This window comes from Pleurodeles waltl, chromosome 9, assembly GCF_031143425.1.
Source record: "Pleurodeles waltl isolate 20211129_DDA chromosome 9, aPleWal1.hap1.20221129, whole genome shotgun sequence".
Taxonomy (NCBI): domain Eukaryota; kingdom Metazoa; phylum Chordata; class Amphibia; order Caudata; family Salamandridae; genus Pleurodeles; species Pleurodeles waltl.
In genome coordinates this window covers 273,850,706-273,875,130 of record NC_090448.1, presented here as the reverse complement: position 1 = coordinate 273,875,130, position 24,425 = coordinate 273,850,706, and the positions used below count along the sequence as shown (strand labels likewise).

General features: G+C 41.9%; 1 protein-coding gene across 8 annotated transcripts in view; it reads left to right on the top strand.

The window, feature by feature from the left end:
- Window positions 1–24,425, top strand: part of LOC138259164 (cyclin-dependent kinase 17-like) — a 521,155-nt gene that overhangs the window by 433,945 nt on the left and 62,785 nt on the right. For all 8 annotated transcript variants that reach the window (XM_069206701.1, XM_069206696.1, XM_069206702.1 and 5 more), the window contains 2 exons: window positions 5,549–5,654; window positions 17,891–17,933. In XM_069206701.1, the coding sequence (XP_069062802.1) occupies window positions 5,549–5,654; window positions 17,891–17,933 (149 nt within the window). The remainder of the gene's footprint in view (window positions 1–5,548; window positions 5,655–17,890; window positions 17,934–24,425) is intronic.

Here is a 24,425-nt window from a genome sequence, read left to right as displayed (position 1 = left end):
CTTGGGAGCAGGCTCTCAATGCTTTAGGATACAGAAAACAGGCACGTGATTTAATTATGCTCCGCTAATGCTATTTTATTTGAGCCATTGATACTCAAGTAGAGGAAAGTGGGCAAGAAGTAATCTTTAATCGTCTGTAAGCTATAAGTCCATTCCTGGCCTGCAACCCATTGGGAGGAACACCAGAGAGGGGCTCTGAAGCACTGTACGTAAAGGACAAAAAGATGGTTATGAATTGTACGTCTCTCATAGAGTGGAAATCTCTCCTAAACTTTGACATTTTTTGCACATTTTCACAGATATCGCTGCGCTAATGCCCTTCTAGGTTTCAGGGCACATTTTTCTTCCTCAAGCCCCTTTAAACTCTAAATCTGTTTTTTAACATTCATGGAAAGGTTTTTCTGAATTATTGTATTTTTATAATGTTACGCTGTATGTTATTGAGAGTACACAAATGGTGCAGATGTTATGAGGTCGGTCTCCCCTTCTTTGCTTTTTGCACTCTTACTGTAGGCATTGAGGTGCTGCTCTTTACCATTGTTGCCATTTCTAGAGTGAAACTACTCTTGAGGTCTAAAATTTGGGGATTATTGTTAATGGAATGTTTTTTATGAATATCATACTGCCAATCCTGGTATTTTAATATTGTGAGCTACTGTGGACTGTGTGTTTTAACCTCACGTTTTATTGTTTGTGTAATGGTTTTAATTAACTTTACACTGTCAAATAAACGTCAAACCTTTGTCTAATTTCCCAAGCGTTCACCGTCTCTAATATGCATGTTGAGACGTTCCCTAATGGGGTTGAACAAGTGTAGAGCTCCGGCCTCCCTTCAATAATGTGGCAAAGAGAGATCCTTGACCAGTTGGGTGAAACCGCTCACGTCGCCAATGTGAAGTAAGGTCCACCAATATTGTAAAAGAAAAAAAAAAGGAAACATCCCATCCATGTCAGCTGCTGGAGACCATCTGGCTCTGCATCATTCCGCCTTTGACTAGGTTCTAGCTTCACATTCCAAATTGCGTACCTTCTACCTCATCACTTTGAGATCTGCCTCTGAGATTGGTATTCAACTGGTAGGCAAGATGCCACAGCTGTTTCTGTAGGAAATGTGATGTGTGTAAAAGGCATACCGTAGCACACCATATTTTATTCAGACATTTAGGGCAAAGTGCACCACTGACGACTCACTGTTGTCTGCTTTCGGCTGAATGGGCATGGGTTATTTACTACACTGGATGGATACCGCACTACACTCCAGCAAGCAGCAGGAGCTGCTTTAAAGGTGTTGAGGACACACAAATGCCAGATCCTTAGAGCATCAGTTTCAGGCGGGTTTTTTGGTCTGTTTTCTGTCTGTATTTTAGGTTTGTTACTCAAGCAATCATTTATTTTAGTTAATTAAAAGCATACTTAATGCAGTGGTCGAAGTCGGCAGATCGGAAGGGCATGACGTGCCCATACTTATATGATTTACGAAACACCATTCCCCTACTTATTTCAAAAACAGAGCCGTCCCGTTAGGAGTGCCTTTGGTGAAATGTCCTTCAGTGATTCTCCTTTGTGGAGAAGCCGGAGCCGGGCAGACAGCTAAAAAAGCCTTCCTGCCAGGGAGCCTGCTGCCTGAGAGAAATGCAAATGTGCGCTGCGAGATAATCTGCAAATGCAAAGAAAGATTGGGTGGGGCGGTACTATTTTAATTGACATAATCACTCGGACGTTTTGTGGTGACAAAGATTTATTCTTTTTGAGTGGTAGTACAAAGATTTAACAACTGGGCTGTTCAGTGCTTACTAAACCTTGAGGTGTTGAAGGGACAGTAATGTAAAAAAACATGCATTATGTATAATGTGGGTATTACTAAAATCTGTATTCTAGAAGCACCATGTTATTTTAAACATTTTTAGCAGTCTTTTAAAATAATGAATTACATATTCACAGTGCTTTCTGTTACTGGCTGTGACCTCCTAGCACCCAAAGTACACGTCACTTTTCTCCACCAAACCAACCAAGACTTAATTCTGTGACTCTCTGGTTACACACCCTCTGCAGTGCATCAACTAATAGAGGTTTCATTATGGTGCAAAACCTTTCTTCTTTTTTTATTTGAGCTGCATGTTATATGAAGCCACCTGATGGTGAAAGACAAAACAAACTCACAGAATATTTTATTTTTTATAGCCACACCTGTATTCCCATCCCCATGCTCACTGACTCCACCCCCACTGCATGCAGCATCATAGTTCCCATACTTTTTCAATGCAATTCTACTGCCGACTTAATGCAATAAGTGTTATAGTGCACTTAAAAAGAAGTAACGAAGACTGGAATTAGATTGACAGAGCTGGTTAAGCATTTAACGTGTCCACTTAAAAGAACAGCTGATGAATAAATCTGTATAACTTTTGAAGTGTGTATCTGTGCCCTCGCACGTTTGAATGTAAAAGTCTGCATGGCTTCTGTCTGGCCTTATTTAAAGAAAGCGTTTGCGGTTTGGTACACATTAGAAAGCTAATGGACTTCAGCACTTGCTTTGCTGCTGTGCAACTGGCGTATAAAGAATGGATTTTTTTCGCAAGCTTGTCTTATATTAAGTTTTACAAATGTCCTTAAACTGTAGTCCTCGTGTTCTGCTCTGACCGACTCACAGCCTTTGTTTTGTGTATTACATTTCAAAGCATGGGGTGTTGATCCGCTTACCTAAGTGTATTGATTTTTAGGATCTACTGACTGGTTCTTTTCTCTCTTACATAATATTAATAATTGATTCCAACGCTCAGAATTTCCCTCTGCATTTGGCGAAGATCAAAGAGCACTTGAGACGTCAGACGTGTGTGCGGCAAGCATCGACCCACAAGTGAGGTTCGACTTTGTCAGCAGGCGCTGAAAACCTTTTGTCCACCATTCAGGGCCAGATTTACTAAGAAGGACTGACGTGCAGTGGCGGCCGGCAGCTTTGGGAGGGGGCGGGCGGGACACACAGACACACACACACTCAGACACACACACACACACAGACACTCTCATTCTTTCACACACAGGCACGCACGCACATCCATTAACACTCATTCCGTTCAAACATGCACGCACACACCAAACATTCATTTTACAAGATCACGCACATTCATTCTTTCACACACACGCACGCACATCCATTAACAACACTCATTCCATTCAAACATGCACGCGCGCACCAAACATTCAATGTAAAACATAACACACATACATACACACACTTCCCTTTAGCCTCCAGGTCCCAGGAGGGTTGGGACTGCTGCCTTCCCTCATTAGCTGACCTGAGGTCAGCCAATGAGGGAAGGCAGCAGTCCCAGCCTTGTCACAGAGTGGGATGGGGTCAGTGAGACTTCTGACCCCACCCCACTCTGTGACGAAGTGTCACTGATTGACACTCGCCCTGGGCGCTTCAGGGCTTAAACCTGAAGCGCCCAGGGAGAGTGTCAATTGGTGACGCTTTCCTCGTCACCCAGGGGAGGGCCTCGAGGCATCTTTGCTGGGCCGAGGTGGTCACGCCCATAGGAGTTGTGATCTCCTCAGCTCAGGCAGCCAGGAGTTTGCGCAAATCGCGCATGTCTGCTCCTGGCTGCCTGACCTGAACATGAAGAGTGTCTGTTAGGCTGACCTTGACAGACACTCTTCATGGGGTGGGGGCCGCCACTGCTGACGTGTACCTGCATTAACTTAGCTGCGCTTTTAATAGGCTTCTGATGTTCTTGGCCTTCCATACGAATTCCAGGATTACTCTGAGAAGCTGTGACTGCCATAATTTTCAGTGTGAATAAATCAGTGTGTGAGTGCAAATTTTTTCAGTCACTAGTATGAACTAGCATCCGTAAATGTAGAGATTTGTACGTGTATGCGAATACCTTTGATAATCATACACTGACAGAGAAGTAACACTGACTCACCCCATAGCAGTTATTGATAATAAAACAATATGCAGTTTTCCAGTTTTAAACGAATCATAGCATTTCACTTTTTTGACGTTTATCCTGACAAGCCCTCAGATTTACAGTACAACCCACTGACCTTCTGTGGTTTCTCAAACCCTGTTCTCCAGTTTAGCCAATACTGCTACGATAAATAGGATCTCTAGAAAAGACCAGGTTACTTCAGTTGGAAGGATGTGAGATTTGGACCCAATGACATTTTTATTTCAAACTATTATATATTTTGAAAGACTTTCACAGTTCAATTTGACTCTAATGCTCTTTTAACGAACGTGTATTTTAAACAATAAACAATCACGTCCCTTTGTAATAGTTAGTTTGCACCATAACATGGTGTTTGTACTTATACTTATATTTTGTTATATGGCAAATGAGTGCTCATGTTTCGCAACCTGATTGCCATTGTTTAAAGAATTCTGTTCTACAGGTACTTTTAGGTGTATCAATAGCAATGCAGAGATCCATGAAGTTGTTCTCTAAGATTGTGATTTTGCTTAAATTAAGAATTACTTTGAGTCCTATTGGCCATCTGGTAGGAGCAATGCTTAATCTGAAACAGTGGTTGCGGTGGGGAGGCACTTATTTTTCCTCATCAAATATTTCCTGAGCGCAAGAAAGGGAAAAGCATACAAATGAGAAAAAGGGGGAAGAGAAAGACAGAAAAAGTTTCAGAAGGAGAATACAGGAACTTGCAAGAGTGAGATAAGTAGACAGGGAGTGTCTGGTAGTGGACTAGAGGCATGAGGTGGACTGCAGACTGCACAGCCTTGGTAATGGCTGTGCTGGCATTCAGTATCGGTGGCCTCGGGCCTCTGAGCTCAGCTTTGGGCGTTGGCACTCATTCTCTTTCAAATTAAGCACTGGGTGGAAGAACCAGATACTCGTTCTCCAACCACCAGTCCAAATACCTCTCCATCGTCTTCTCTCAATACATAACCTAAGGTGGCAAGTGGTTGAGCAGAGCAGCTCTGCTCCTCATTGACCTGTCACAAAGATGTATGTAAGAAGAGTAGAAGCCGAGCAGTTGCTTACTTAAGAGAGCTATCATGCCATTCATATCTCACTGACTGCCATGTTTGCGCTCTGCAAGAAGCTGAACATGCCAAACCGCTCCAGAGATAAGGAAGTGATAAACAGGTTAGTGAGAGTGGAGAAGATTGTGCAGTTTTACACACAGTGTACTTTTTATCTACTATTTTTTGTGCTGAGTATTCCAGAATTACATATGTGAATTCAATTAAGGGCTGTTGTTGCGTTAGGTCCCTGATTGAGGCGATAATGACACAGCTTTATTTCATATTTATTATTTTAAAATGCAGAAGGCGTTGATAGTTCCAGACCTCAACGAACCAGGTAGGTGGTATCAAAATGACAGGATCATCTTAGTGGTCTGGGAACCGAATTAGACAATAAAGGACAGTATGACTATAAGAATAGTGTGCGATGAACTATTCTATAAGAGTAGAGGATTACCAGCAGTTACATTACTTGACTGTTTGTCTCAATCAAACTGGAAAGTGTTTCTAAAATGTTACTTTTAGCCACTAATTCTTATCTTCTGTCTTGCTTATTGTCTGTAGGTACGCCAACAGAAGAGACATGGCCAGCACTGTCAACTAACGAAGAGTTTAAGTCGTATAAGTTTCCTAAGTACCGACCAGAGCCGTTAGTGAACCATTCACCGCGGTAAGGATTATATTTTATTAATTATTCTTTATTGCAGCCCTTATTAGTTATAAAGAGACATCGGCACCGCCTAAAAACAAATAATTGTATACGACATATTAAAATACTGACATTTCCCATGTAACTTGAAAATTGTCATTGGTTTCTGTTAACCTGCATTTCTTGACTGTTGCCTCCCCTGATCTGTTCAGTGTTAATATTCAGTATATATATTTTTTTTCTTCACTAGAAAAATAAGGATTAAAGTCACGTAATAGTTAGATGTTGACATGAGAACTGCTATTAAAAACAAACAAAAACTCCCTGAAATCCGCGAGTAATAGTTTAATGAATTACTATATCTTGAACATCTGATATTAACTGCTCATGACTTCACATATTACTTCACTACATCACCTGTTGAAACACACCATTGATGCCACCTCAAATTACATCATCCTTGATTTTGATATTAATGTTACTCCGTAGGCCCTCAATCATTTTTTAAAAGAAATTCTTTAGTAAAGGGCTTATGTCAGCTAGAGCATAGAAATACTGTACGTTCAACTGTGAGTGCATAGAATTGAAGTAGCATATGCCCTAGAGGCAAGTGTGGTTGTGCATGTTGTTACATGGTGCCCTGTTTTCAAATCAGTACATTTGGGGTGCAAGTATTACTCAGTGTTAAACAAGGTAAAGGCTGACGTCACCTGATGTAGGTTACCGAGACATGTTGCAAGGTAGATTGTGGTTTAAAGCCGACGCTTGTCACACAACAACTAGGAAAAGCCAACGCTTGAATGTCTGGGTTTGTGCTCATGTTAAACAGTTGCAATACAGTGCTGGAGATAAATTCAGTGTAACAAGGACATTTATAAGTGTGAATGTTTATTTCCAAAACTTTGCTAAAGATTTTGAGGCCTTGCATATTGTTAATGAATAATATATAATGTAGAAGGTGGTTTATCTCAAATTTAGAGCATTGGTCTAAGTTTGTATGCCATTGTACTTATCTCACTAATATGTGTAGTGTATTTTGTCAAACTAGGCAGGGTTGTTCAAAGGGCCTAGTACTAGATGCATACCTGCCAACCTCTTGACTTAAAACTGATGGTCATGCGAAGTCTTTAAACGGGGTTATCCTAGTAAGGTGAATAGAGAATAAACTACTTTTATTGGAGGGTGCTCAACATTTAAAAAAGGGGTAACCCCATTAAAGTCAATGGAAAAATATTTTGTTAAGAGGGTAGCATCTACCAAATCTGGGGGAATTGACAGAACTGGTATGTGTCCAGAATGTAGTTAAACGTTATGTCCATTATTACTTGATTGGTGATAGAAAATTAGGCGCAGGTATAACATGTTCAACTAATTCATGTCCACAAACCTTATAGAATGTTGTCACATTCACCGGATGTCATCAATGATGTAATTTGAGGTATCATCAGTGTTATCATTAAGGATGTAATTTAACATGTCACGAGTGATGTATTATGTGAGATCATAAGCTGTGGTTTAGGGTGGCAAAAGTTATATGTAGTTCACTAAATATAGTTCAGGGAAGATAGCTCAGGATTTTCAGGAGAGTTTCGCTTTTTTAAACATTAGTTACCATTTCAAAAGTTAACTAACATAAGTTTATTCTGTGTTTTTCCAGTCAATTTCTGTGTTTTTTTAAATCACATTCTATGTTGAAAATACACTAAATCCATCGGACATCCTATGATCAACACGTGCAGATGGCCATCCCACACTGAAAAGTCTAAATCCTGCATAATGGCGGTTAGCTGCAGGGTCTGGTCTATTTTTAACGTTTGGCCATGCTTTGGTATTTTTATTTTTTATGATTTTCTTCAGTCAGGTACCCATCCACCCTTACTGGGTACAGCGGAACTGGGTACTGCAGTACCAGTGACTCAAAGTATTATTTTTTTTATTTGATTTGAGAGGGTCCACTTGGAGTCAAGGTGTGGACACTTGCCCTCTTATGTGACCTTCTGTTTTTCTCAGGACTCCGGTACCAAGGCTCCAACTTCTGTAATAGAGGCTGCAATATTTTTTTAGAGTACCAGCACTGGTACTTCAGAGCCAGAATGACCGACTGGAGACAAGACCCTCTCAGCCACTGAGAATGGCCATTCAAAAAAAATATTTTTTGGGTACAGCAGCTGCCCGCAAAACTAACCATCTGGATATATCTAACTGTTTGTGAGGGTTAATAAACAAGGATTTACACCAAATAAGGAAAAACACACTTTGTGAGTAAAGTTCTGACTTTTTGCCAAATTAGTAATTCTGGTCAGTTGTTTTTTCTGTAACTGAGAGAAGTTTCCTATGGCAATTAGTATGGGAATTAGTATTATGAGGCCCCCCACCCTGCCTTTTCTTGGCTTCTACAATACAGATCACCCCAACATTTTCCAGGAAGGAGCTGGGTTGGATGACCATATTTTTATTTGAAGGTTTTGTGCAGATTAGTCAAACGTCGCCGAGGTTATCAGCAAAATAAAAAAAAAGGCCTTTCCGATGAAAACTCCAGATTAACTATAACTTCGCAATGGCAGGCACCACTGTAATGTATATTGTGTGTGAATAGATAGTGTTGTGTAGCGGGCTCTAGCCTGAGTACCCACAGCAGAGGCAGAAAGAGATGTGAACTTTCTGCATATGGCATTCATCAGCCAAACTGAAGGCCTGCTTGGGGACAAAACAATAGGCTGGGCTTTTTCTAATGGATCCCCTTCACTGTGCACCACACAGCCTCCAGTGCAGCTGTTCACCTTCAACATCTACCAAACGGCAGTGCTGCAGGAAGACTAAGAGACTACTCTTGGCCAGTAGAAGGCTAATTGAATTTCTAAGGAGCATGGTCTTCCATCCCCTCACTCCACTGTCATGGTCTCTATATTCCAGCGTTAGGAATGTCAGCAATACATGTCCACTATCTGGAAATACCTCCATTTTGGGCAAAAGACTGGGTCAGAGTCCTCCCAAATGGATCCCACAGGCCTCCGTGACGCTATTTCACTCAGACACACTTTGAATGCATCATGCACCATACATTCACAAATACGCACAGTGTATACTTTGTTATGTGGATCCTACTTGGGTAATAGGACTGCATGCTTATGACTGTAGAACGGCAAAGTGTGGGAGAGTGAGTCTATGAGCGACTCAGTCTAACGGCTGGCTAACTCACAGTGCCTCACCCAAACCACCACACCCACTAGGGTGCAAGGTGATTATGGCAACTTGAACAAGACATTCTGACTCTTCAGTGAAGCTGTGGAAACAGATCTTACCCCTTTCGTATTTGTACTCATGCATGCCAAGGTGAGACAAAAAGATGCAAGATGAGTTTTCAATAGATGTATTAAAACATTTGCTATCAGGCAGATAAAGAGTGAGCTACAATAACTAGGCAGATGAAACAAAGCAAAGTAATAAGCATTACAAACATGGTAAAGAAGATAAACGATCCAGCTGTGATGAATGTGGCTCTAGATGTGCTTGTGGTTCCTACCTAACCCAATGTCTTGGCTCTGAGCATAGCAGGTGTACCCTTCCGCCTATCCTGATCTAAGGGATTAGCCCCAACCCCCTACGTGGAGTTAGTGTCAGGGGTCAGCCTGCGATGTAGATGGCAGTACTCTCGGGGGTAGTAGATAAGTGCCAGCCAAGCTGAATGTCACCCAGTGTAGTCATGGCCAGAATGCCCTCTGCCCCTCTGGGTCAGTGCACCGTTTATAGAATAACCCATACTGTGTTGTAAGTACAACCCTGATGCAAATGTTGCATCTAAGATCTCATGTGTGAGGGGCATAACATATTATAACAGAACTATTTGACAAACAGAAATCCCATACAGGGCATCTGCTCTCATCAAACAGCTACCTTGATCACTCAGCATTAAGTAACTTCCATCTGAAAGTAACTGAAACACTGGATGAATCAAGGGGACAGGAACTCCCTTTAAGTAACAAGCTTAAGTAGCCCCCAACGCGTTATATACGCCATGCATTCTCTTGTGTTTACAAATCATTGAGTGGTTTACAGAAGTTTCACAATCACTACCAGTAAGAAACACTTACTTTCCCCATCTCATTCATTTGTAATCAAAAGGCAGATTCCACACCTCGTGTATAAAACTCTCCCCTAAAGCTTCAAACCTACCTACTGGGAAATGTTTCAAACATGATGTGAATTGAAATATGGATATTGGCAAGAAGATCACTCCTTGTACTAACCACACTGCTGTTGGTGTTTCAGCCACTGTGAAAGGCAACTTTCCTATGTTAACCATTGTCTGTTGCATCCTTCTTTACCAGTTTCTATTGTTTGCGTGTTAAATTAAGGGCAAGAATAACTATTTCAAGTTCATGTGCTTCCAGGGCACATGGTTCGATTTTAGACCTTGTAATGTTCAACTCAGCTGCATTATGGATTTAAGCTGACTCTCTCCAAGTTGTGAAAACAGCATGTCATTTTGTATAGTATCAGTTGCAAATGACATAATGTTAAATATGTAAATGCGAGTGGACAGTGTATTGATCCCAAAATCGACTACGACTAATGCTTTCTCTAAGTTTGCCCGATCTATTTGTCTTAAACGAGCAGCAGCTTCCTTTTTTCATTGTATGTTGCAGACAGGAATCTTTCAGAGCATGGTGATCTAGGAATGAACAAGAAATCTTGGAAATCCATGTCATCAGAGAGGAGAGCGAGGTGCTCTTTCACTGCTGTCAAAATGGAATGTTGGGGTCCAGTCTGCTTGCTTTAAAAACCCTGTGTAAAGTTTATAAAACGTGCATAACAACCATTTGTGTCTACTGGCCACAATAACCACCCATAGGGACCTGAAAGTGTAAAATTAAATGGACCATTTCTGATTATACCATTGAGCTGATCTTCTGTGTAATTAACCAAACTTTGCCAATTGTCAGAGTTTGCAATTGAAGAAATACTGGGCACATTCATGTCTTTAACTTTTGCTAGGCCTAGGCAAGTTGTCTGCCAACCAGTGTCATTAAGAAAAATGATCTGCAGTGGAATCAGACATGCTTTAAAAAAGGCATTCATGCCCTGTACTTGCTAATCTTCAGTTCCTCACACTGATTTCAATTTAATTGTTTCTTTCCAATATTTATAGCCCTTGACCGCTAGGTGGGAAACAAATTAAATTGAAGTCAGCATGTTTTCTCGCTTTTGTTGCTGGTAATTTGAAATTATATGATACAGAAGCAGCCATATCATGCCCAGTAAAATGTGAATTTTCTGAATATGTTTTAGAACTCCCCACTGGTGGAGTTTGGCAATGTTCCCATTGTGTGTAATTGAAGATTGTTTGTTGAATACTAGCTCTTTGTAGGTAACAGTGCTCATATTGATAACAAAACATTTCACGAAAATATGCGGAATTCATGAACATATCTTCACTTTCAAATACAATATAATTTTCAAGCTCAGAAAGGATTGAATCAGCTGTTTTCACATCCCAGTCAGACACAGCCACGTGTGATGATATCGTCCATAGCAATTTTAAAAGCATTCAGAATTTGAATAGTCTCTGTAGGACCAAATATAACATATAGAACCTTCTCCCACACAAAACCATCAGGAACTGGAACAGTGGAAATGTTCACTAGGGACAAGTCTCTTCGCACTTTGAGGGAAGACAACTGAGGCTTCAGTACCTCATCTACCAGTTTAACACCAAAAGGTTCAGGAAGATAATTCCTATTTATAAGCAAGAAAAAGACAATCAAAAACTCTATACGCAAGAGCAGAGCAAGCAATTTGAGTATAATCCACAAATAGGACTCTGGACATATCAGATAAGTACATTAAAGCCAGTGAAAGGCTGACGTATACCAGCAAAGTGGTGTTGGAATTTGAAGACAAGTCGTCAATATCGACAAAGTACCCAGAAGCAGTCTGTGTGAAGACAGGAGCCACTGCAGGTGAAAGGGAACTGGTAGACACCTCTAAAGATGGTTCATCATAAACAATTCCGTTGCTTTGATAAGTAGTAGAAGACTGTAGACCTTCATCTGGTACATTTCTGGTACTTGTAGCGGTAATTAAAATCAACAGAATTTCATTCTCAGCTATCCCTACCCTAGGAGAACAATTCCAGCATTGCTTAAAGCTTGGAGAGGTATTTCCTGTATGGTAGTGAGAGGGGGATGGGAATTACATAGGAATGCTCTGGGCCTACTGTGTAGGATCAGCCACGATCAATGGAGACAAAACATTTGTCTTTACATCCAGCAAGCGTTTGCAAGATCAGTTCTGGTACCTTGAATTCCAGGGACTGGCAGCAGTTCATGGTAAGATGGGTAGAATATTTTCTTAGCAAATTTTTCTCAAAATAAACCCCCAACTTTAGGAGTCAAGCCTATAGATGCTGGTGCACTTCTCATTTCGGAAGTGGCAGCATGCACAGTAGAACGCTCATCTCTGAATTGCTGTAGTTCCTGTAAGACAGTGAGACGTTCATTTATGTCAAAAAGAGTTTCTGTCGCCACTCCACCAGAACCATCAAGATCTGGGATATATATCAGAATGACAAACAGGACTTCAAATGGGGTACGGCCACCCAAAGATCTTCTAGACAGATTACTTAATGCTCTCTGGACCTCATACAGGTGCTGGATCCAGCTACGACCCAAACCTAATACTCTAGCTGTTACAGGTTGCTTTATGTCTTATTTTTTTCTCTCCACTAGCTAATTTCCTTTTGGGTGATAGGGTGAAGAATAATGCATAGTTACACTCAGGGTTCCCATAGTATCCTTGCAATCGCAGTATTGCAATCAGGGACTTGTAGAGCGTGGCTATTCATCGGTGAGAGTCTCAAGGGGCTGGGGTGGAAAGGGGGAGGAGGCGGGGATACGAGGATCAGTCGAAGAGCCAGGTGTTGAGGTCCATCCTGAACTGAGACAGGGCGGGAGATTGCCTGAGGTGGATGGGGAGGGTGTTCCAGGTCTTGACGGAGATGTGGGAGAAGGATCTACCCCGGGCTGCGGTTTTTCAGATGCAGGGGACTTTGACGAGGGCCTGGTCGGCGGAGCGGAGTTGCCTGGCGGGAGTGTAGGAGGAGAGTCTGTGGTTGAGGTAGTGTCGTTTAGGGCCTTGTAGGTGTGGGTCAGGAGCTTGAAGTTGATTCTCTTGTCGATAGGCAGCCAGTGTAGGTCTCTTAGGAGGGCGGAGGTGTGGCTGTGTCATGGGGCATTCTTGATGAGCCGAGCAGAGGCGTTCTGGATGCATTGCAGTCTTTTCTGGGTCTTGGCGGTGGTTCCGGCGTAGAAAGCATTGCCGTAGTCGAGGCGGCTGCTGACAAGGGCGTGGGCGACTGTTCTTCTGGTTTTGGTGGGGATCCACTTGTAGGTCTTTCAAAGCATGCGCAGGGCATGGAAGAAACTCGATGAGACAGTGCTCACCTGTCAGTTCATTGAGAGCGATGAGTCTAAGATGATGCAGAGGTTGCGGTCGTGGTTGGTGGTGGTGTTTCCGAGGGTGGAGGGCCACCAGGACTCGTTCCAGACCGATGATGTGAAGCCGAGAATGAGGACTTCTGTTTTGTCAGAGTTCATTTTGAGGCAGCTATCTTGCATCCAGGTGGTGACAGCTTTCATTCCTTCTTAGAAATTGTTTTTGGCAGTGGCCGGGTTGTTGGTGAGGGAGACTATCCGTTGGGTGTCATCGGCGTAGGAGACTATGTTGAGTGCGTGGCTTCTGACGATGGCGGCTGTTGTGCTCATGTAGAGGTTGAAGAGGGTGGGGCTCAGCTAGGATCCTTGGGGGATGCCGCAGCTGATCTTGGTGGCTTCTGAGAGAAAGGGTGGGGGTCGGGCCCTCTGTGTTTTGCAGAGAGGAACAAGGAGAGCCATTGCAGTGCTGAGTCTCAGATGCCGGTGTCGTGGAGGCGGGTGCATAGTGTGTTGTGCGAGATTGTGTTGAATGCGGCAGAGAGGTCCAGGAGGATGAGGGCGACGGTTTCGTCTCGGTCGAGAGTGCAGATGTCATCTGCGGTGGCAAGGAGTGCAGTCTCAGTGCTATGGTTACTTCTGAATCAAGACTGATAGTGGTCCAGGATGTTGTTGGTTTGCTGTATGCTTTGGAGGCAAAGGCATGGCCCTGGTCTAAGTGGAATGCAAATACTGCATATCTCTCGAAGACTTGCAAATCTTTAATAACAGTGCAGTCCTCAGCCTATCAATGTGGTGACACCGAAAGGAATCTGGAGCAAGAATCTGCAGCAGGTAGAAAGTATTTGTATGCATCAGCTGAATTTAAGAGACTACAGTGGTCCAGGTACACACACTGCATAGGCTTGCTTGAGACTAAGAGGGGTGTCTGCAGTGGGCGCTTAACAGTGGAGCCCTTAATTTGCTGGCAAATTTCACGACTAAGGACATACTGTGTTTTGTTTGTCTGTACAGACCATGCAACCAGTAATGTTTTTGTAACAAATAAATTGTAGCTGCCACACCAGCCTGAGCAGAGGGAACATCCTCATGCACTGCTTAAATTAGTTTTAGCCTATGGTCTTGGTTGGGGTTCTTGCGATCACCCTCCCCTGAAATTCTTTCATAAGGAATATTTTGGGCACTTAAATGGTAGGAATATTTTGCTGGATATGCTTTTGGTATTATAAGGGGATTCCGTCAGCCGGGGCATTTACAGAAGCTAGTTTTTCATCATCCACCCTTGTTTGAGAGCGAGTAATCACATCTACAGTTGAAGTAACAACTACAGATTTAGCTGCTTCATAAGCCAGTGAATTCTCTACAACTTGTATTCCAACATGTTGATGGCCCAATGTATGTATTATGTGAGCCTGTGGCAGGTTGTCTTTCAGTTCTGCTACTTTTCCCCAAAGCACTTTATGCTTGATAGTGTGTTCTTTAGAGTCTCTGAATCCATTGAGACTCCAGGAATGCAAATTTTCATTAAAAGGCGGGACACAATAGTACGAATCACACAGTATAGGTGTCAGGAATTCAAGATCCATAAGTTCCAGTGCCAGTGCACATCCTAAGGGGCTGCGTAAAGGGTTGTTGAGGGTGGAATTCTCCATTCCTCATAAACAGCTGCATAAGCTGTGTAGTATTGATATTTAGTACCTACAACAGGTTGGCTGAGCCATCGGTGTAAATAATATATTTATACTGATCAAGAGACATAATGTTAGTGGGCATGGGGTACTCTAATTCGTACTGGAAAAGCCCTTGTGTTTGCAGTTTAGAGTCCGATACATAGTCTACCTCAGTGCCAGTCAAGGAAGTGGCCTGTTATATCCATCTAGGATCTAAGGCTTTGCATTGGAAATGTTAGCCTTTGTGATGACCGCTCAGTGGCTGTAAACAACATGAAGAGTGATAACTGATATGAGGATCATCACACAGTTTATATCGAAGCTTTAGTCAGCCTTTGGCCTCCTGTATTTTGCTAGAAGATATGTTTTGACTAAAAGAACAGTCCTATACCTAAGCCTTCAAGAGGACACATAACAATAATTAATAATTTCTTGTAGATGCTATTATTGATCATTGTTGTGCCATTTTATGTTTTGCAAATGGTGACTGTAAAGACTATAAATGAAATCCTCCCATCTTGTATCAGTATCCTAATTATACAGTTAATTATTACAAATATGTTTGATTTGAAGGGAGTTCAGTGTATGTTGAGTCGTCAAACTAATGATGAGAAAAGTGAAGACTAGAGTTTGAATGAGATTGAAGAAAGACTTAGGGGACAGAGCAGATAGCATACATTTATGCTTATTGGTCAGCAGTTTCTATCATTTATCTTCATAGATATTTGATTATATTTTCTCCAATTTGTGACTACTTACTAGAAGCCACAACATGTTTCCATTCAACATGTAAAGATTACATGTTTCCAGTAATCAGGATTATAGATTCAATTTTCAGTCCTCGAGCACAGCACAGGCGAGAAGACAATCATCACATCTACTTCCAACAACCCCTCTACCTCACAGATAATCCCTGCATGTTCTTACAAATTCTTATGTAGGGTAATGCATACTACTTTATATTTTCATTTGATATTTTTGCTCCTATAAATCAGATCACGTAAATAATCTTCCTAAATTGGACCGAAACATAATACAATCACGACTTAAAGTCAATTAATGCAATAATTCATGTTAACCAGTAAAGGACCTTGTATTTTACTTAATGTGTAACTGTGTTTTACAGTTTGTGCTGCTGAGAGGTTCTAACAGCTGTGCAATTAGTCTAGTGGGAATAAAAAAAATCTGCTTGATTTTACAGGTTGAATCAAGAAGACTGTTCCAGATAAGGGGAAAATTGATGAAAAACAATTCTCTTTCCATATTTAGCCAGTGACCATGATTGTAGGTCCTTAAATATCACTTCTTCGTGAACAATTTTCATACAGGTCAGACTGAACCATGATGGATTATGCTTTAAAAAAAAAATCTACATTTAAGTGAACACTGGTCTACTTTGGGCATGGTTACAGTGGGGTGGATGCAGGACCCCGTATTGCCCATCTGCCTTTTTTAAAGTGCATATGTTTGTTTATGCACTCTAAATAGGTTAGATCTGTTTGGCCTATGTTACGATTAAGATCCTGGCTGCTTTTCGTTAGTCTTAGTGACTGTCTATTCTAAGAAAAAATGAGTTTTTCTTTCAAAGCAGTGGTGAGGTATACAGACAGACTGTTGCTGTTATCGAAATAGGAATTGTTTGTTCCTAACAACACGGTTCCACCTTGTGTTGATGTGTATCAAATGGTCTTTTTAGTTCACAGATCCGATAAATGATGCCCTTGATGGTGTCTCTTTAAAAATATAGAGCTATGTTTTTGCAGTAAAGTCCCACTTCACCTCATCTTAGATAACTGTTTTATATTAATTTCTAGTATATATATATATATATATATATATATATATATATATATATATATATACACACACACACATACAGAGAGAATCTTAAACATTGAGGAATTTCATCAGTGGCACTGAATCTGGATTTTCAGACAGTTTCTGTGATGTAAAATGCCTCATTGGGCCCCTTGTGTTTTATTAATTTCCGGGTCAATGAACCCATCTAGAGGCAGTAGGGCTTGCTTGCTCAGTCCTATTTAAGACATATTTTCATAGCACCATTTTCAAAGTTAAGAAGCTGTTACGTCTCATTTCAGTAAGAACTGAGGATTTAGACAACGAGCCCTTGGAGGGAATGGTGTTTGCCTTCTACAGGGTATATATAAAGGTTCCAAAATGCCTTGGGTGGGCCTTTTAACAAGACCATTTCATTTGTAACCCATCAGGGCTAATAGGTTACATTTTATTCTATAATATAAACACATATATTTCATTTATGAAGACTCACCATTTAACTTGGCTACCTCTTCAGTTTTTGAAGACTCATGTTTGTATTTATGTTTTTACTTTTTCTGATATTTTTTCCACTCACAAACGTAAGGTTCTAGATGCAGAAAAACAAAATGCATTCCTCAGGGTATTTTATTTGGGGTTAGAGGGTTGCCATCTAATTTGTAAGTACATTATCATTTTTGGTTTCTCCTGGTCACACAACACATGAATATCTTCTCCACTTTAAAATCCCAGAACTTGCAAAATACAGCATTTCTGACATGAAACATGTAAATGTCTGTTTCTTCATATCCATTGCAGTTACTTTAAAGGAAGTGTGAATGAACAACCATGATTGCTTACCTTCTAATGCCTATTTAGCAAATTCCATTTTTGTTTTTTTCAGATTCTTACATAAATGTGCACTGGACTTGTCCAGGTTAATTGCTAGACAAACGTAGAGAACATCTAAAAGTGAAGTGTGAGATTATAAACTTCTCTTGTAGTTCTCTTAGATATTTCTCTCTGACCGTAGGCTCCGTCTGAAGCATATGCAGTATGATGTGTAGAAAAAATATGTTAAATCCACCTCCCCTTAAAAGATTTATAGGAACATATTTAACACTGTGCAACTATGAATATGAATGTATTGGACATTCTACAGAATATTATGTATTTCAGTGTGCTAAAATAATATCTTAAGTATTTTGGAGCTGCGTTCTGAACTGCCTTTGTTGATAATGCTGACCGTGACCATTATAGCGTCTTGAAATTAGAAAATGAAGTTGTAAAAAGCATGATGTGTGCCAGGTGGCAATTGTGTAAGTAATGTTATAAAATTGTTTTTTGTTGTTGTTTTTTTAACTTTTTACTGTTGTTTCAGGTTAGATAATGATGGCCTTGATCTTCTGGCAAAGCTTCTTCAGGTAATTGCTATGTTAACCATGTTTGCTTAAGCAGTGCCCTCCCCCCACCCCCCCTGCCTTCATCTATGGAAAGATCTATGACTACCCCACAGTTAGGTGCTCTATACATAGTTTTCAAAGTGCTTATGTTGTCTCCGACAGATACTTTACTTCTCAAATCAAAACAGACTCCCTGATAACATTCTTCTACTCAGATGTGTATAATGTTTGTATGGTTATTTTTTGTTGCACTATTTTGCAAACTAACCCTTTTTCATGGAATTAGTATAAGGACTTGACAGGTAGTCTTCCATCATCATTGTGACTTTTAAGTCACATGGGGTGCCTAACTGGGCTCTTGTCTGTCTATGTAGGGCTAGATAATGGGAACTAATATTAAAAGGATGTCAAGCCCTGACCACAACATGTACCATGAATACGAAAATGGGTTATTTGATGGAGAGGATTGCACAAGTTCAAGTAATAAACCTCAAACGTCCTGGTAGTTATGGCATAGAACTGAAAGGCTTAACTTAAGATAACGTTCGTAAAGTATTTAGCAATAACAAAACAATTAAAATATTGCAACAAAATAAAAATCATGCAGCCAAATTCTAAAAATAAAGACCAATTTAATTAGAAAAAAAATCACACAGTAATGGTTGAAGTCCAATAAGGGGAACCAGAGATATGAATATTTAACATTTTAGGCTACAAGCTCCAAGAAAAGGTAGTGCGCCAATCAAAATCGCTGTTGTTGGTTAACTAGAATCTAGGCACAATTTCAGGCTGAACGTGATGGAGAGCAAGGTGATACCACAAACGAGTCATTTTGGTCAGTTTTTACCCTCTCTGAAATGGAAGTATAAATCCTCCAGCAAAGAAGGTTGTATTCGACTTTGCCATCTTAAAGTCCAAAAGCTGTTGGACATGGTCCTGTTGCCCAAATTTCTATCAGTGGGAAAATTCAAATTCAAATTTTACATCCTCCGAGGTCCTCTCGTCGGTCGGACACTTTGCTCTTCTTTACCTGGTTGAGTTCAACCTTCAGGCGTAGTCTCTCTTTTGGAGCTCAAAATCCTCCAGCAGGGCAAGCCTGGATGCTGTAACCAAATACATCCACTCTAAGTCAAATACCATTGCAGCTATGTCCCACAGAAGCTCCTGAGGTTTTTGGAGTCAAACCTAAAGTCCCAGATTTTCAGATTTTCTCAAGCACTTGACCTTGATCTCTTCTAAAGGTCCCAAGATTTAAGGAACAGCAATTAGTGTCCAGTACTCACTCTAACAGAGGCAACCTGTAAGATTCAGTCCTGGTCATCTTTTATTGGTGATCTCAACACTCCAGGAAAAAAAACTTGTGCAGCTTTTGTCCTGTAGCCACACTGGGTCATCCACCTGACCCATAGCATCCACTTCTCAGTCTGGGATACAAGTGGGAGCCGGTCTAGTCCCTCAAGTCTCCACAAAGGTCACAAGCAGCGGATCCAGTCTTCTGTTCTTCCAAAGTTCCAGGAATTGTTCTGATGAGCTACAGATGAGGTGCTACTTTTATAGGATTCACTGGCCAGTGGAAGGCGGTGACTCCTGGAAGCTCACTCCTAAATGAATCAGTGATAAAACATTTCACAACGGGGCATCTTTCCAATTTTGCCTTACAGCAAGCTATCGCACAGTGCACTATTCTGAGTTAAATCCAACCCTTGTAGGCGACTGATGTCACAGGCAGGGGACTTTCTAGGGAATTGAGCAGTCCCATTCTCCGCAACCACGCCATAGTGGTTTTGGAACCAGATTCTCCTCCCACTGGGCTGGTGCCAAGCTGGCTACACGTGGCCCATGAACAAAAGATTTCCCTGGGTCTGTGTTTATACTCAACTGTGAATGGGTAGGTCTTGCTCTGGTCCGGTTCAAGTTAATGAAGTTCCTGAGACCTTCTCAGCTGTCCATCCTGAGCTGAGAGGAGTCCTGTACCTTACACACAAGTCTTAAGCCATTGTTTCTGCTTTGTGAGTAGTTTTCACAGCTCAACAAGGGGGAAAAGTACTGACTGGGCTGCTGCCAACAGGTTAACGCAAGTTGTCCAGATGGAGTTTCAGGCAGACAAAGTCTAACTTCCTAAAAGTTACTTTTCTTGTATATTTATAAAAAATCTGACTTCACAATTAAATTGAATTTTGGTTAAATATTAAAAACATTAGTAGATACGCATGCTGTACATACTCCAGCCGCCTACTTTTGGGCTGAGACATTTGCAAGTTTTTTTTCTTCTACAAAGTCTTTCAAGTCATGTGATGTGCTGAGCCTTTTCTTCTAGTGGGCAGCGCTGGTGAGAACTGGCTCCATCTTCTATTATTTTTTCCCTATTGAGTTTGGAGAGACATCAAAAGGGCTGTGTGTTTGTCCTGTTTCTTTTTTAGACATGCACAGTTGAATTTGACACAGACACATGAGAAAACAAGTCAGCACCTTTGTGACTTTCTTCGAGGACCGCTTGTCCTGCCTCAACCTTTGGCATCGAAGAATGCAGAGTCCAAGAGAGTGATGAAACAGACACCCTTCCATCATTACCCCTGTTGTAACTCTAAATATCCATAGTAGGACCATCACAATGTCTGCAATCTGTGCCTTTTCCTCAGCTATGACGCCCCCTCCTGCAAGTTACGCCTCCTCATTCACTGAAGGAAGACCCTTAGGTAATGGAGAAGTGCTAGGTACACTGTGATGCATCAGGCTTCCTCTGACTCCAGACATCTTTGGCATTAAAGAAGGCAAACCGAAATCGCAGCAGACCTGGTTGTGTAGCCATTTTAGATATAGCTTCATACACTTTATATTAGCAAACTAGGCCTGCCGCTGTGCACTTTCACCTAGACATATTTTATTCAGCTTTGTTTTATTATTTTACAAATTGCCACATTTGCGGTCTTGTTTTATTTTCTCTATCTAGCTGTTCTTTGTCTAGGCCAGCACGGCGTTCTTAAACAAGTCATTTCTTTCACTCTGTGCTTTTCTCAAGGCTGCAGTAAGATAGGTTGCCGGCAAAAGTGGTATGCTTTGTCTCTAATGTTCACAGAAACATACACAGTCGTGGGTAGGGATCCTTTCTTGGAACATCAGCTGTTTTATTATAAAAACACAACTTTGACCCATGTACATTAGAGGTAGATTCCAGCCAGATGACCACAGCTGTATGCTGAGTGCTTCGCTGCAGCTGCTTATGTAGACTACAGGCCTCTTGCTCAGGTATGAGGGATGATGTCTTCCCAGAGGAACCTGAAGGGCAGAACTAGAGCTTAACATGCTGTGCTTCAACTTAGCCTAGGTTGGAGCTATTTTAATGACTCTAGTTACAATATGGTGGTGTTATTTTTATGTTTCACTCTCCTGGTCACAATTTTAATCCTGTCATGCTCCATCATCCTAATTATTGCAGTACATATTTATTATTTAAGATGCAGTTACCTCAATAAAACCTTTTTGAACTATATTCTGCCTCTGATTGTCCTTGTATATATGAGAGTAATGTAACTGAGAGAAACAGATGAGATCTGAGCAACCACAATTTCCCTGAGGAGTCAATTGTGTCATGCGCTCGGTGGCCCAGTCATCCCTGCTCTTGGGCGGAGATGAGGCACTGCTAGTCAGCCAGAGCAAAACGCGGAATAGGCCGACTAGTGTCACCTGTAGTGGGTTCAGACTCAGCCCCCCACAGTGCAAGTGATTCTGCCACCCAAATCCAGTAGTCTCATTAGAATAAGAGAGCCTACGCAACAACCTTGAAGCACTCAGTGCAGGGACATGGGCTCCTTGAGCGCGACACCAAAGAGCAGTAGTCCTTGAATGAACACCATGCCCAAGGTCATAAGTATGCCACTCAGCTCGGATACCCACAGGACCAAGTCAGAGCACTACTCTTTTTAGACTGAATCATTGAGCTCTGAGCACGGAAACAAAAGACTGCTGACTATAGTCTTTTGCTGCCAGAGTATCTCTTTCAGCAGGGTTCCTTAGTAGAACTTCTCCCTCCTCAATGATTTGCGGTTCTCAAACTTTTTTATTGTAGGTGGATAATCTGCTTTATGTATGAGAATGTCAAGTTCTCCAAGAAGAGATAGCACGTTATTAGGGCACTTCTGAATTGTTTGAGCATTAGTGAGTAATAAATGTATTTCTTTTTTGTCATTCCCTGTTTGCTGTCCTTCTTCTTTCTTTTAGATTATGCATTATTTCCAGCTAGTGCAAGCACACCTCACATACTAGTCATACTTGGATGTTTTGGTGAGGAGCTATTTTGACCTCTTGCTGGGCATTAGTGTTTAATCACTTCAGTGGTACACCTGTGACCACCTGTTGTGTCTCTGCCTGGTCAGGGATTGAACTGGACGACCCTCCTTCACTCCACCTTGGCCATTATCATCCTTTCCACGACTGAAAGTCCAAAAAAAACATAAATAGAACACACCTCTGCTGATTCAATCTGCCTCCACAAAACCCAGCCTTAAAATTCTGAGTCCCCACACATCCACAGAGAAAGGACAAAATCCCTTCCAGCTGCCTTACGTGTGCTGGAAGGGTCTCACCCTTTTCTCTGGCCCAGGTTCTTGTCACCCTAGATACCCAGTATGAACAGTATCCTTGGGACACAGTACCCATAAGATTAATGTACCCAGGCTGCGGTCCCACAGGTGTTTCCTCCACTTTGTTGTGGGGAAGGGGCAATTCCTCTTCACCGTCCTGTCCTTTGGCTGCATCTCTGCATCTCCAAGATATTTGCCAAGGTAACCTAGGTAGCGGTTGCCCATCTTCACAGGTCCCAAGATCACATTTTCCTATACCTAGATGTCTGGCAGTTGAAAGCAGGCTCATCACAGCCCTTCACGGACCTCCTTTGGACAACCATGTCTTTTCTGTCTTCTGTGGATTTCTCCATCAGTGAGCCAAAATTCCCTATTAGGCTACTGCAGGGAATTCCCTTTTTAAGGGAGGTGAGAGCCAAAAGCTTGTTTTCCCGTCGCAAGTCCCCAACAGTCCTGATATGATCCAGATGCTTCAAATATGGTCCTATTTTCTGACCCAGACAGCTCTGAGGCTTCTTGATATTCAGGCCATGTGTATCCTGCTGATGCCACGTTCCAGTTGGCACCATCTGTCTCTGCAGTAGAATCGCTACTTTCAAAAGGCTCAGCACTTGAAGCTGCCTCTCGGGCAACATCCATGTGTTAGCTGAAGGTCTTCAATGGTGGATGAAGAATTCCAATCTGACTTGCAGCAGGCTGTTCTCTCTACCTTATCTAGACCTCTCAATGTTAAATGATGCATCTGCTCTGGGAAAAGGAGGCCTCTTGGATGAGCTGGAGATCAGGGGCCTCTGGTCTCTATTGGGGCAGAGGTACCCAATTCATATCCTACTGCTGCATCCCATCGAGCCTGCTCTCAAGGCCTTTCTACTTTCCATTAAGGGCAATTGTGTGCCACACAACACAGCAGCCATGTGGCACTGCTACAGACATGGTGATATGAGGACTTGTGTGATATGCCAGGAGCTGCTGAGGCAGGGGCGCTGGCTGGACCTCCACTGAATTTCCTTGACTGGCAACCATGCAGCAGGTCCCTGAATGCCACAGTGGATAAGCTCACCAGACACCATTTAGCAGAACACAAGTGGTATCTGCATCAAATGTTAGTTCAAGGCAATCTACTGAGAACACTCGTCTCACCTTTTGTGCACTTTTCCACCAGTGTGCACCTTGAAGGATGGTTCCATCTTTAGTGGGACTCTTGTCTCTACACATTCCTACCTTTTTAACTTTTTCCCCAGGTTCTGAAGAAGGCTGGGAGAGATAGAGTTCAGATTATACTGATATCCCTCTGCTGGGCCTGGAGGATTTGGTACACCTTCCTGCTGAGTCTGCTCATGTTCCCTCTGCTCAATCGCTGGACCAGAAGCCCCTGCTGTCCTAACAAGGCAGAGTGCTACACCCAAACCTACACAACCTCTACGTCCATGCATGGAGATTGAACAGAATGAGCTGAGTTTATTTGATCTGCCTGAGGAAGTGGTGAATATCATTTTGACATCTCGCCATCTATCCATAAAGACAGTCTATTGTGGATAGTGGGTAAGGTTTTTGGCTTTTTGCGAAGACTGTTGGTTAAATCTGCTGCAGGTTCCACCCCCGAGGTGCTTCTGTTTGTCCTGTGTCTAGGCCAGCAAGGCCTTACTTTAGGCAGCATTAAATGTTATTTGTACTCCCCTGCCATATTTTTATGATTACCTGATCAGTACTCTCTTTCTCACCAGTTGTGGTGCATTGTTTGTTAGGGCTTGCATACATAATTCTTTCCATGCTTTTTGTTATACCTAAAGGGGACCTTAATTTGGTTCTTATCTCCTCAAGCCTGTGCACCACTGTTGCTTTAGGATATTGACCTTTAAAAATGTCGTCCTTGTTGTGATTATTTCAGTTTGAAGTGTCAGTGAACTGCAGGCACTGTCGAGGCAACCACCCT